This window comes from Carcharhinus amblyrhynchos, unplaced genomic scaffold (assembly GCF_965287045.1).
Source record: "Carcharhinus amblyrhynchos unplaced genomic scaffold, sCarAmb.v2.hapA scaffold_44, whole genome shotgun sequence".
Taxonomy (NCBI): domain Eukaryota; kingdom Metazoa; phylum Chordata; class Chondrichthyes; order Carcharhiniformes; family Carcharhinidae; genus Carcharhinus; species Carcharhinus amblyrhynchos.
The window spans coordinates 139,723-154,942 of NW_027649785.1; the positions used below are offsets into that span (position 1 = coordinate 139,723).

Below are 15,220 nucleotides of genomic sequence, written 5' to 3' on the forward strand. Positions count from 1 at the left end.
GTACACCAGGATTCCCCACAGTCTGAGTAACTCCAGTACACCAGGGTTCCCCACAGTCTGAGTAACTCCAGTACACCAGGATTCCCCACAGTCTGAGTAACTCCAGTACACCAGGGTTCCCCAGTCTGAGTAACTCCAGTACACCAGGATTCCCCACAGTCTGAGTAACTCCAGTACACCAGGGTTCCCCACAGTCTGAGTAACTCCAGTACACCAGGATTCCCCACAGTCTGAGTAACTCCAGTACACCAGGGTTCCCCAGTCTGAGTAACTCCAGTACACCAGGATTCCCCAGTCTGAGTAACTCCAGTACACCAGGATTCCCCACAGTCTGAGTAACTCCAGTACACCAGGGTTCCCCAATCTGAGTAACTCCAGTACACCAGGGTTCCCCAGTCTGAGTAACTCCAGTACACCAGGGTTCCCCAGTCTGAGTAACTCCAGTACACCAGGATTCCCCACAGTCTGAGTAACTCCAGTACACCAGGATTCCCCACAGTCTGAGTAACTCCAGTACACCAGGATTCCCCAATCTGAGTAACTCCAGTACACCAGGATTCCCCAGTCTGAGTAACTCCAGTACACCAGGATTCCCCACAGTCTGAGTAACTCCAGTACACCAGGATTCCCCCCAGTCTGAGTAACTCCAGTACACCAGGATTCCCCACAGTCTGAGTAACTCCAGTACACCAGGGTTCCCCAGTCTGAGTAACTCCAGTACACCAGGGTTCCCCACAGTCTGAGTAACTCCAGTACACCAGGATTCCCCACAGTCTGCGTAACTCCAGTACACCAGGATTCCCCACAGTCTGAGTAACTCCAGTACACCAGGATTCCCCACAGTCTGAGTAACTCCAGTACACCAGGATTCCCCAGTCTGAGTAACTCCAGTACACCAGGATTCCCCAGTCTGAGTAACTCCAGTACACCAGGATTCCCCACAGTCTGAGTAACTCCAGTACACCAGGATTCCCCAGTCTGAGTAACTCCAGTACACCAGGATTCCCCACAGTCTGAGTAACTCCAGTACACCAGGATTCCCCAGTCTGAGTAACTCCAGTACACCAGGATTCCCCAGTCTGAGTAACTCCAGTACACCAGGATTCCCCAGTCTGAGTAACTCCAGTACACCAGGATTCCCCAGTCTGAGTAACTCCAGTACACCAGGATTCCCCACAGTCTGAGTAACTCCAGTACACCAGGATTCCCCAATCTGAGTAACTCCAGTACACCAGGATTCCCCAGTCTGAGTAACTCCAGTACACCAGGATTCCCCACAGTCTGAGTAACTCCAGTACACCAGGATTCCCCACAGTCTGAGTAACTCCAGTTCACCAGGATTCCCCACAGTCTGAGTAACTCCAGTACACCAGGATTCCCCACAGTCTGAGTAACTCCAGTACACCAGGATTCCCCACAGTCTGAGTAACTCCAGTACACCAGGATTCCCCAGTCTGAGTAACTCCAGTACACCAGGATTCCCCAGTCTGAGTAACTCCAGTACACCAGGATTCCCCAGTCTGAGTAACTCCAGTACACCAGGATTCCCCACAGTCTGAGTAACTCCAGTACACCAGGATTCCCCAGTCTGAGTAACTCCAGTACACCAGGATTCCCCACAGTCTGAGTAACTCCAGTACACCAGGGTTCCCCAGTCTGAGTAACTCCAGTACACCAGGATTCCCCACAGTCTGAGTAACTCCAGTACACCAGGGTTCCCCAGTCTGAGTAACTCCAGTACACCAGGATTCCCCACAGTCTGAGTAACTCCAGTACACCAGGGTTCCCCACAGTCTGAGTAACTCCAGTACACCAGGATTCCCCACAGTCTGAGTAACTCCAGTACACCAGGGTTCCCCAGTCTGAGTAACTCCAGTACACCAGGATTCCCCACAGTCTGAGTAACTCCAGTACACCAGGGTTCCCCACAGTCTGAGTAACTCCAGTACACCAGGATTCCCCACAGTCTGAGTAACTCCAGTACACCAGGATTCCCCAGTCTGAGTAACTCCAGTACACCAGGTTTCCCCAGTCTGAGTAACTGCAGTACACCAGGATTCCCCCCAGTCTGAGTAACTCCAGTACACCAGGATTCCCCCCAGTCTGAGTAACTCCAGTACACCAGGTTTCCCCAGTCTGAGTAACTCCAGTACACCAGGTTTCCCCAGTCTGAGTAACTCCAGTACACCAGGTTTCCCCAGTCTGAGTAACTCCAGTACACCAGGATTCCCCACAGTCTGAGTAACTCCAGTACACCAGGATTCCCCACAGTCTGAGTAACTCCAGTACACCAGGGTAACCCACAATCTCTGTGTTTTGAGACCTAGTAAAAAGTCTGACAACACCAGGTTTTAGTCCAACCTATTTATTTGATAATATACTCACAAGCTTTCGAGGGGACTGCCCAGAACTCTCCATTCACCTGACGAAGAGGCAGTCCCCTCGAAAGTTTGTGAGTATATTATCAAATAAATAGGTTGGACTAAAACCTGGTGTTGTCAGACTTTTTACTGTGTTTACGCCAGTCCAACGCCGGCATACCCACATTCTGAGACCTACAGAGGGACAACTTTCCAAAGCGTAGTGTTTTGTTCAGGACCCCTGCAACTGGACAGTTTGACAGAACACTGCACACTTTACAATTAGATAGAAACATCCCCAACAGCACTGTGGGTGGGCCTACACCTCACAGACGGGAGCTCTTCAAGAAGGCAGCTCATCACTACGTTCTCTGGGGCACCTGAGGATGGGTAATAAATGCTGGCCTAGCCAGAGACGCCCATATCTTATGGACAAGTAAATAAAAAGATATATGAGTTTATTTCACAGATCTTTGACCTGCAAGACAGTCAAGGGTTGTGGGGGGCTGACAGGAAAATGGAGTTAAGGTTGGAAATCAGGCAAGATATGCAGTTTGGATGGATGGACCATGCTAAATTGCCCCTCTGTATCCCAAGATTTGATTTTGATTTGATTTGATTTATTATTGTCACATGTATTAACATACAGTGAAAAGTACTGTGTCTTGAGTGCTATACAGACAAAACATATCGTTCACAGAGAAGGAAACAAGAGAGTGCAAAATGTAGTGTTACAGTCTTAGTTAGGGTGTAGAGAAAGATCAACTTAATGCAAGCTAAGTCCTTTGAAAAGTCTGACAGCAGCAGGGAAGAAGCTGTTTTTGAGTCGGTCGGTACGTCACCTCAGACTTTTGTATCTTTTTCCTGAAGGAAGAAGGTGGGAGAGAGAACGTCTGGGGTGTGTGGGGTCCTTAATTATGCTGGCTGCTTTGCCAAGGCAGCGGGAAGTGTGGACAGAGTCAATGGGTGGGAGGCTGGTTTGCGTGATGGATTGGGCTACATTCATGGCCTTTTGTAGTTCCTTGCGGTCTTGGTCAGAGCAGGAACCCATACCAAGCTGTGATACACCCAGAAAGAATGCTTTCTATGGTGCATCTGTAAAAGTTGGTGAGAGTTGTCGCTGACATGCCAAATTTCCTTAGTCTTCTGAGAAAGTAGAGGCATTGGTGGGCTTTCTTCACTATAGTGTCAGCATGGAGAGGACCAGGACAGGTTGTTGGTGATCTGGGCAACTGAAAACTTGAAGCTTTTGACCCTTCGTACTTCATCCCCGTTGACGTAGACAGGGGCATGTTCTCCATTACACTTCCTGAAGCCGATGACAATCTCCTTTGTTTTGTTGACATTGAGGGAGAGATTATTGTTGCCGCACCAGTTCACCAGATTCTCATTCCTGTACTCTGTCTCATCATTGTTTGAGATCTGACCCACTGCGGTGATGTCGTCAGCAAACTTGATGACACCAAGATGATGCTGGAGCAGAAGGCCATTCAGCCCCTCGAACCTGCTCTGCCATTCAGTGAGCTCCAGGCTCCCCAAAGCCTGCCTGCCATCTACAGGACATGAATCAGCAGTGTGATGGAATACTCCCCACTTGCCTGGATGGGTGTTGCTCCAACAACTCTCTAGAAGCTCGACATTATCCAGGACAAAGCAGCCCATTTGATTGTTTGTGGATGTGGAGCCATTCATTCCCTCCACCACCGACACTCAGCAGCAGCAGTGTGTACAATCTCCAAGATAGTGTGTACCATCTACTACAAGATAGTGTGTACCATCTACTACAAGATAGTGTGTACCATCTACTACAAGATAGTGTGTACCATCTACTACAAGATAGTGTGTACCATCTACTACAAGATAGTGTGTACCATCTACTACAAGATAGTGTGTACCATCTACTACAAGATAGTGTGTACCATCTACTACAAGATAGTGTGTACCATCTACTACAAGATAGTGTGTACCATCTACTACAAGATAGTGTGTACCATCTACTACAAGATAGTGTGTACCAACTACTACAAGATAGTGTGTACCATCTACTACAAGATAGTGTGTACCATCTACTACAAGATAGTGTGTACCATCTACTACAAGATAGTGTGTACCATCTACTACAAGATAGTGTGTACCATCTACTACAAGATAGTGTGTACCATCTACTACAAGATAGTGTGTACCATCTACTACAAGATAGTGTGTACCATCTACTACAAGATAGTGTGTACCATCTACTACAAGATAGTGTGTACCATCTACTACAAGATAGTGTGTACCATCTACTACAAGATAGTGTGTACCATCTACTACAAGATAGTGTGTACCATCTACTACAAGATAGTGTGTACCATCTACTACAAGATAGTGTGTACCATCTACTACAAGATAGTGTGTACCATCTACTACAAGATAGTGTGTACCATCTACTACAAGATAGTGTGTACCATCTACTACAAGATAGTGTGTACCATCTACTACAAGATAGTGTGTACCATCTACTACAAGATAGTGTGTACCATCTACTACAAGATAGTGTGTACCAACTACTACAAGATAGTGTGTACCATCTACTACAAGATAGTGTGTACCATCTACTACAAGATAGTGTGTACCATCTACTACAAGATAGTGTGTACCATCTACTACAAGATAGTGTGTACCATCTACTACAAGATAGTGTGTACCATCTACTACAAGATAGTGTGTACCATCTACTACAAGATAGTGTGTACCATCTACTACAAGATAGTGTGTACCATCTACTACAAGATAGTGTGTACCATCTACTACAAGATAGTGTGTACCATCTACTACAAGATAGTGTGTACCATCTACTACAAGATAGTGTGTACCATCTACTACAAGATAGTGTGTACCATCTACAAGATAGTGTGCACCATCTACAACATAGTGTGTACCATCTACAAGATAGTGTGTACCATCTACAAGATAGTGTGTACCATCTACAAGATAGTGTGTACCATCTACAAGATAGTGTACACCATCTACAAGATAGTGTGTACCATCTACAAGATAGTGAGTACCATCTACAAGATAGTGTGTACCATCTACAAGATAGTGTGTACCATCTACAAGATAGTGTGCACCATATACAAGATAGTGAGTACCATCTACTAGATAGTGTGTACCATCTACAAGATAGTGTGCACCAACTACAAGATAGTGTGCACCATCTACAAGATAGTGTGCACCATCTACAAGATAGTGTGCACCATCTACAAGATAGTGTGTACCATCTACAAGATAGTGTGTACCATCTACAAGATAGTGTGTACCATCTACAAGATTGTGTACACCATCTACAAGATAGTGTGTACCATCTACAAGATAGTGTGTACCATCTACAAGATAGTGTGCACCATCTACAAGATAGTGTGCACCATCTACAAGATAGTGAGTACCATCTACAAGATAGTGTGTACCATCTACAAGATAGTGTGCACCATATACAAGATAGTGTGCACCATATACAAGATAGTGTGTACCATCTACAAGATAGTGTGCACCAACTACAAGATAGTGTGCACCATCTACAAGATAGTGTGCACCATCTACAAGATAGTGTGCACCATCTACAAGATAGTGTGCACCATCTACAAGATAGTGTGTACCATCTACAAGATAGTGTGTACCATCTACAAGATAGTGTGTACCATCTACAAGATTGTGTACACCATCTACAAGATAGTGTGTACCATCTACAAGATAGTGAGTACCATCTACAAGATAGTGTGTACCATCTACAAGATAGTGTGCACCATCTACAAGACAGTGAGTACCATCTACAAGATAGTGAGTACCATCTACAAGATAGTGTGTACCATCTACAAGATTGTGTGCACCATCTACAAGATAGTGAGTACCATCTACAAGATTGTGTGTACCATCTACAAGATAGTGTGTACCATCTACAAGATGCACTGCAGCAACTCACCAAAGATCCTTAGACAGCACCTTCCAAACCCTCAATCACTGGGCTCAGGGGTCAGTGTGAGTCATGGCCACCTGGACTCAGGGGTCAGTGTGAGTCATGGCCACCTGGACTCAGGGGTCAGCGTGAGTCACGGCCACCAGGGGTCAGGGGTCAGGGGTCAGCGTGAGCCATGGCCACCTGGGCTCAGGGGTCAGCATGAGCCATGGCCACCTGGGCTCAGGGGTCAGCGTGAGTCACGGCCACCAGGGGTCAGGGGTCAGCGTGAGCCATGGCCACCTGGGCTCAGGGGTCAGCGTGAGCCATGGCCACCTGGGCTCAGGGGTCAGCGTGAATCACGGCCACCAGGGGTCAGGGGTCAGGGGTCAGCGTGAGCCATGGCCACCTGGGCTCAGGGGTCAGTGTGAGTCACGGCCACCTGGGCTCAGGGGTCAGCGTGAGTCGCGGCCACCTGGGCTCAGGGGTCAGTGTGAGCCACGGCCACCAGGGGTCAGGGGTCACTGTGCGCCATGGACACCTTGGGTCAGTGTGAATCATGGCCACCTGGGGTCAGGGGTCAGTGTGAGCCACGGCCACCTGGGGTCAGGGGTCAGCGTGAGTCACGGCCACCTGGGGTCTGGGGTCAGTGAGAGTCATGGCCACCTGGGCTCAGGGGTCAGCGTGAGTCACGGCCACCTGGGGTCAGGGGTCAGTGTGAGTCACGGCCACCTGGGCTCAGGGGTCAGTGTGAGCCACGGCCACCTGGGCTCAGGGGTCAGTGTGAGTCACGGCCACCTGGGCTCAGGGGTCAGTGTGAGTCACGGCCACCTGGGCTCAGGGGTCAGTGTGAGTCACGGCCACCTGGGGTCAGGGGTCAGCGTGAGTCACGGCCACCTGGGGTCAGGGGTCAGTGTGAGTCACGGCCACCTGGGCTCAGGGGTCAGTGTGAGCCACGGCCACCTGGGCTCAGGGGTCACTGAGCACCATGGACACCTTGGGTTAGTGTGAGTCACGGCCACCTGGGCTCAGGGGTCAGTGTGAGTCACGGCCACCTGGGCTCAGGGGTCAGTGTGAGCCGCGGCCACCTGGGGTCAGGGGTCATTGTGAGCCGCGGCCACCTGGGGTCAGGGGTCAGTGTGAGTCACGGCCACCTGGGCTCAGGGGTCAGAGTGAGCCACGGCCACCTGGGCTCAGGGGTCAGAGTGAGCCACGGCCACCTGGGCTCAGGGGTCAGGGGTCACTGTGCGCCATGGACACCTTGGGTCAGTGTGAATCATGGCCACCTGGTGTCAGGGGTCAGTGTGAGTCACGGCCACCTGGGCTCAGGGGTCAGTGTGAGTCACGGCCACCTGGGGTCAGGGGTCAGTGTGAGTCACGGCCACCTGGGCTCAGGGGTCAGTGTGAGTCACGGCCACCTGGGCTCAGGGGTCAGTGTGAGTCACGGCCACCTGGGGTCAGGGGTCAGTGTGAGTCACGGCCACCTGGGCTCAGGGGTCAGTGTGAGCCACGGCCACCTGGGCTCAGGGGTCAGGGGTCACTGTGCGCCATGGACACCTTGGGTCAGTGTGAATCATGGCCACCTGGGGTCAGGGGTCAGCTTGAGTCACGGCCACCTGGGCTCAGGCAGGGGTCAGTGTGAGTCACGGCCACCTGGGGTCAGGGGTCAGTGTGAGTCACGGCCACCTGGGGTCAGGGGTCAGTGTGAGTCACGGCCACCTGGGCTCAGGGGTCAGTGTGAGTCACGGCCACCTGGGCTCAGGGGTCAGTGTGGGTCACGGCCACCTGGGGTCAGGGGTCAGTGTGAGTCGCGGCCACCTGGGCTCAGGGGTCAGTGTGAGTCGCGGCCACCTGGGCTCAGGGGTCAGTGTGAGCCGCGGCCACCTGGGCTCAGGGGTCAGTGTGAGCCGCGGCCACCTGGGCTCAGGGGTCAGTGTGAGCCGCGGCCACCTGGGCTCAGGGGTCAGCGTGAGCCGCGGCCACCTGGGGTCAGGGGTCAGCGTGAGCCGCGGCCACCTGGGGTCAGGGGTCGGGGTCAGTGTGAGCCGCGGCCACCTGGGGTCAGGGGTCAGTGTGAGCCGCGGCCACCTGGGGTCAGGGGTCAGTGTGAGTCGCGGCCACCTGGGGTCAGGGGTCAGTGTGAGCCGCGGCCACCTGGGGTCAGGGGTCAGTGTGAGCCGCGGCCACCTGGGGTCAGGGGTCAGCGTGAGCCGTGGCCACCTGGGGTCAGGGGTCAGCGTGAGCCGCGGCCACCTGGGGTCAGGGGTCAGTGTGAGCCGCGGCCACCTGGGGTCAGGGGTCGGGGTCAGTGTGAGCCGCGGCCACCTGGGGTCAGGGGTCAGTGTGAGCCGCGGCCACCTGGGGTCAGGGGTCAGTGTGAGTCGCGGCCACCTGGGGTCAGGGGTCAGTGTGAGCCGCGGCCACCTGGGGTCAGGGGTCAGTGTGAGCCGCGGCCACCTGGGGTCAGGGGTCAGTGAGAGCCGCGGCCACCTGGGCTCAGGGGTCAGTGTGAGCCGCGGCCACCTGGGCTCAGGGGTCAGTGTGAGCCGCGGCCACCTGGGCTCAGGGGTCAGTGTGAGCCCCGGCCACCTGGGGTCAGGGGTCAGTGTGAGCCCCGGCCACCTGGGGTCAGGGGTCAGTGTGAGCCCCGGCCACCTGGGGTCAGGGGTCGGGGTCAGTGTGAGCCGCGGCCACCTGGGGTCAGGGGTCAGTGTGAGCCGCGGCCACCTGGGGTCAGGGGTCAGTGTGAGCCGCGGCCACCTGGGGTCAGGGGTCAGTGTGAGCCGCGGCCACCTGGGGTCAGGGGTCAGTGTGAGCCGCGGCCACCTGGGGTCAGGGGTCAGTGTGAGCCGCGGCCACCTGGGGTCAGGGGTCAGTGTGAGCCGCGGCCACCTGGGGTCAGGGGTCAGCGTGAGTCGCGGCCACCTGGGGTCAGGGGTCAGTGTGAGCCGCGGCCACCTGGGGTCAGGGGTCAGTGTGAGCCACGGCCACCTGGGGTCAGGGGTCAGTGTGAGTCACGGCCACCTGGGGTCAGGGGTCAGTGAGAGTCACGGCCACCTGGGCTCAGGGGTCAGTGAGAGTCACGGCCACCTGGGGTCAGGGGTCAGTGAGAGTCGCGGCCACCTGGGGTCAGGGGTCAGTGTGAGCCGCGGCCACCTGGGGTCAGGGGTCAGTGTGAGCCGCGGCCACCTGGGGTCAGGGGTCAGTGTGAGCCGCGGCCACCTGGGGTCAGGGGTCAGTGTGAGCCGCGGCCACCTGGGGTCAGGGGTCAGTGTGAGCCGCGGCCACCTGGGGTCAGGGGTCAGTGTGAGCCGCGGCCACCTGGGGTCAGGGGTCAGTGTGAGCCACAGCCACCTGGGGTCAGGGGTCAGTGTGAGCCGCGGCCACCTGGGGTCAGGGGTCAGTGTGAGCCACGGCCACCTGGGGGTCGGGGTCAATAGGATCCACGGTCATCCGCTGACCAAGGGTCAGTGGAATTCATGGCCATCTTTTGGGGGGGTGGGGGGGGGGTGGAACTCCAAGGGTCAAAGCAGCCCACTTGTTTGGCACCACATCCACCATTCACTCTCTCCATCGCTAACGCAGAGTGACAGCCGTGTGTACCATCTACACAACGCACTGCAGCAACTCACCAAGGCTCCTCAGACAGCACCTTCCAAACCCCACAACTACTTTCACCTAGAAGGACAAGGGTAGTAGATGCCTGGCCACACACCATCTGAAGGCTCCTCTCCAAGTCACTCACTTGGAAATATATCGCCGTTCCTTCACAGTCGCTGGGTGAAAATCCTGGAATTCCCTTCCTTACGGCATTGTGGATCAACCCACGGCAAGTGGACTGCAGAGATTCAAGCAGGCAGCTCACCACCGCCCTCTCAAGGACAACTAGGGATGGGTAATAAACGTTGGCCTAGCCAAGCAACGCCCATGTCCCACACATTAATAGAACAAAATCATGGCTGATTGTCAATCTTAACATCCTTTTCCCACCCTATCCCCGTATCCCTTGATATCTTTCACATCTAAAAACCTATCGATCTCAGTTGTAGAGAATGAAGATAGAAGGAGTACATATAATAGCAAGAGGCATATTGACAGATACATGGGTAGGGAGGAATAGAGGGATATGGACCACATACAGGCAAAAACTCTTTAGAAAGGCATTGTGTGTCAGCGCAGGCTGGGTGCTCCTGTACAGCACTGTTCTTTACTCTGTCTTGAATATATTCAGTGACCAGGTCTCTAGAGTAAAGAATTCCAAAGGTTCACCACCTTCCGAGTGAAGGAATTCCTCCTCATCCCAGCTGTAACTGGCCTGCCCCTTATTCTGAGTCCGTGTCCCCTTGTTCCCCGTGCCCTCAGTAGCCCCCCAATCCCCGCTCCCAGACAGGGGGAAACGTCGACCTTGTCGCCCCCCCAGGAAGAATTTGGAGAGATTCAATGTCTCATTCTTCTAAACTCAGTCTGCTCAATCCCGCCATCCAATAGGAATATAAAAACAGGAGGAGGCCATTCAGCCCCTGTTCCATCTCCTATTTGTACGATGTCTCCTCTGTGCAGCCTGGGTGTCGGAGACACAGTACAAACGCCTCACAGCTTACCACAAGCATGGTCCTGACACTCTAACTGTGAGGGTAACTCACAGACGAACCGACTGTACCTCCCCAACCACCCGTCCCGTCCCAGTCAATCCCACCTCATCAAGGCTGGACCACAGGCACAAAGAGAAGGCAACGGCAAAACAGAGAACTGGAAGTTAAGATGCTTCACTTTAACAACTGATAGAAGCCCCATCCGTTTATGGAAAATTATACTTACTGTCCGTTGTCTATGGTTGTGTTCTGGGACAAGTTCAGAGCTGCAATCCTCATGAGATTCTAGAATGCAAAGGTAAAATTACATTCAAACATACGTATGAATGAGGAGCAGGAGTAGGTCACTCTGCTCCTCCAGCCTGCTCCACCTGAACTGATTGTAACCTCAATCCCACATTCCTGCCCACCCCCCGATAACCTGTCACCCTATCTCGCTCTGCCTTAAACATATTCAAAGTCTCTGCTTCTACTGCCTTTTGAGGAAGAGAACCCCAAAGACCTTCCCAGGGAGAAAAATTCTCCCCACTTCTGTCCTCAATTAGTGAGCCTCTATTTTTAAACCGCGACCCCTAGTTCGAGACTCTCCCCCATCTCTCAGGATCTTAAAGGTTTTGATCAAGTCTAAAATCTAGCGGATACAAACCTGACCTCTCTAACTTTTGGTTGTAAGACAACCCATCCATTCCTGGAGTGAGACTGCTAAACCTTCTCTGAACCGCTACACGCAGGCGCGCACGGCCTTTACTGCATCGCAATGATGCAGTGACAGCGCGGTGAATTGGGAAGCTTAGGGCAGCACGGTGGTTCACACAGCTGCCTCACAGTGCCAGGGACCAGGGTTCGATTCCCAGCTTGGGTCACTGTCTGTGCAGAGTCTGCATGTTCTCCCCGTGTCTGTGTGGGTTTCCTCCGGGTGCTCCAGTTTCCTCTCACATTTCAAAGATGTGCAGGTTAGGTGGATTGGTCGTGCTAAATTGCCCTTCAGAAGTCATGATGGAGTTGTATAGAACCTTGGTGAGGCTACAGCTGGAGTGCCGTGTGCAGTTCTGGTCGCCACGTTATAGGAAGGACTTGAACACACTGCAAGGGGTGCAGAGGGGATTCACCAGGATGTTACCTGGGATGGAATATTTAAGTTATAAAGAGAGGTTGGATAGGCTTGGGTTATTTTCACTGGAGTAGAGAAGCGACCTGATTGAAATGTTCAAGTTTATGAGGGGCACGGACAGGGTGGATCGGGAGCAGCTGTTCCCCTTGGTTGAAGGGTCAGTTACGAGGCGACACAAGTTAAAAGTGAGGGGTGGGAGGTTTAGGGGGGGATTTGGGGAACAACGTTTTACCCAGAGGGTGGTGAGGGGCTGGAATGCGCTGCCCGGGGTTGGGGGGGGGGGGCGACTTTAAAAAGAAGCTGGATGAGTGCCTGACATGCTCTAACATTCAGGGCTATGGGCCAAGTGCAGGCAAGTGGGATTAGGTGGGCAGGTCAGGGCTTTCATGCATCAATGCAGGCTCGATGGACTGAAGTGCCTCCTCTGCACTGTAGGATTCTGTGCCAATGAGATCAGCAAGAGAAATACATAGGCTGACGGGGGTAGGGCCCGGGTGGGATTGTTGCAGCTGCAGGTTCGATGGGCTGAATGGCCTCTTTCTGCACTGTAGGGATTCTATGACTTGTAGCGGCTCCCGAGTTGAGAATTTCAGGAAGACGCTTCAATCTAAGCTGTACTTGCCCAGAAACACGCAGGGCATCAAGACAGACACTCTTCCACCCTAAGCTAAGTCAGTACACTGACCTCTAAAGATTTACCCAAGTTGGGAAGCGCTTGCAACACAAAATCATCAGAAAACAGGCTAACAGAAGGTCATGTGAATGAAAAGTACACGGTATAGGGGACTGTGATTTGGTGGGAATGGTTCTGGAGCAGCCATAGAGGTTTACAGCACGGAATCAGGCCCTTCGGCCCAACTTGTCTATGCTACCCCTTTATTTAGCCACTAAGCTAGTCCCAATGGCCCGCATTTCCATGGAGGAATGATCCAGAAATCCAAGCTTCAGCTCAAATTCAGATAAGGTGAAGAAAATTCAATAAATGTGGAATGAAAAGCTGGGTCTCAGTGATGGTCTCTTTTGTGAGGTAAATATTCTGTTTCTAAATCTTTCTAACTATTTCTTTGCTCACTGGACGCAGGCGTTGCCAGCATTTTACCAGCTTTTTACCATTTATATAGATGATCTGGAGGAGGGAACCGAGTGTAGGGTGTCGAAATTTGCTGATGACACCAAGATTGGGGGAAAGGCAAATTGTGCGGAGGGTGTGGAGAGTCTGCAGAAGGATCTAGATAGGCTGGGTGAATGGGCCAGGAAATGGCAAATGGAATTTAATGTTGGCAAGTGTGAGGTGGTCCACTTTGGTAGGAAGAATGGTAGGAAGGACTATTACGTGGCGAAAAACTGCAGCAGGCGACGGTGCAGAGGGACCTCGGGGTCCTTGTGCATGAGTCGCAAAAACCCAGCCTGCAGGTGCAGCAGGTGGTCAGGAAGGCGAATGGGATGCTGGCCTTCATAGCGAGGGGGATTGAATATAAAAGTAGGGAGGTCTTGCTGCAGCTGTATAGGGCATTGGTGAGGCCGCAGCTGGAGTACTGTGTGCAGTTTTGGGCACCGCACCTGCGCAAGGATATTTTGGCCTTGGAGGGAGTGCAGAGGAGGTTTACTAGGCTGATACCGGAGTTGAGGGGGTTGAGCTATGAGGAGAGGCTGAATAAACTAGGCTTGTACTCGTTAGAGTTTAGAAGAATGAGGGGAGATCTCATTGAGACGTATAAGATGATGAATGGGATGGATATAGAGGTGGAGAGACTCTTCCCACTCAGAAAGGACAGTAGGACTAGGGGGCACAGCCTCAAGATAAAAGGGGGGCGGTTTAGAACGGAGTTGAGGAGGAACTTCTTCACTCAAAGGGTGGTGAATCTCTGGAATTCTCTGCCCGTTGAAGTGGTGGAGGCTGCCTCGCTAAATATTTTTAAGACGCGGGTTGATGGGTTTTTGATAAGAGAGGGGATTAAGGGTTATGGGGAGAGGGCGGGAAAGTGGAACTGAGCCACGACAGATCAGCCATGATCTTATTGAATGGCGGGGCAGGCTCGAAGGGCTGGATGGCCTACTCCTGCTCCTATTTCTTATGTTCTTATTTGTTGTCCATTCCTAACTGCTCTCGATAAGGTGGTGGTGAGCTGCCTTCTTGGATCGCTGCAGTTCCATGTAATGGAGGTACATCCGTCGTGCTGTTAGAGGGAATTCCGGGATATTGACCCAGCGACTGTGAAGGAATGGCGATATATTTCTAAGTCAGGATGGTGAGTGACTTGGCGGGGAACCTCCAGGTGTGGTGTTTGCAGGTATCTGCTGCCCTTGTCCTAGATGGTCATACATTTGGAAGATGCTGCCTAAGAAGCCTTGGTGAATTGCTGCAGTGCATCTTGTAGGTGGTACACACGGCTGTCACTGTGCATCGGTGATGGAGAGAGTGAATGTGGAAGGTGGCGGATGTGGTGCCAATCAAGTGGGCTGCTTTGACCTCTGACCATCAGATGAACATGGATCCTATTGATTCCTGATCCCAAGTGGCCATAGTTCACAATGACCCCTGACCTCAGGTGGCCATAGTTCACAATGACCCCTGACTCCAGATGGACATGGTTCACACTGACCCCTGAGCTCAGGTGGCCAAAGTTCACCCTGACCCCGACCGCAGGTGGCCATAATTCACACTGACCCCAGATGGCCATGGATCCCACTGACCCCTGATGGCCATAGATCCCACTGACCCCTGATGGCCATAGATCCCACTGACCCCTGATGGCCATGGTCCCACTGACCCCTGATGGCCATAGATCCCACTGACCCCTGATGGCCATAGATCCCACTGACCCCTGATGGCCATGGTCCCACTGACCCCTGATGGCCATGGTCCCACTGACCCCTGATGGCCATGGATCCCACTGACCCCTGATGGCCATGGTCCCACTGACCCCTGATGGCCATAGATCCCACTGACCCCAGATGGCCATGGTCCCACTGACCCCTGATGGCCATGGTCCCACTGACCCCAGATGGCCATGGTCCCACTGACCCCAGATGGCCATGGTCCCACTGACCCCAGATGGCCATGGTCCCACTGACCCCAGATGGCCATGGTCCCACTGACCCCAGATGGCCATGGTCCCACTGACCCCAGATGGCCATGGTCCCACTGACCCCAGATGGCCATGGTCCCACTGACCCCAGATGGCCATGGTCCCACTGACCCCTGATGGCCATGGTCCCACTGACC

At 53.0% G+C, this 15,220-nt stretch overlaps 1 protein-coding gene across 1 annotated transcript in view; it reads right to left on the reverse strand.

The window, feature by feature from the left end:
• Positions 1 to 15,220, reverse strand: part of med29 (mediator complex subunit 29) — a 35,136-nt gene that overhangs the window by 18,610 nt on the left and 1,306 nt on the right. Inside the window, exon 2 of the mRNA XM_080181979.1 lies at positions 11,110 to 11,168. Within this exon, the coding sequence (XP_080038105.1) occupies positions 11,110 to 11,168 (59 nt within the window). The remainder of the gene's footprint in view (positions 1 to 11,109; positions 11,169 to 15,220) is intronic.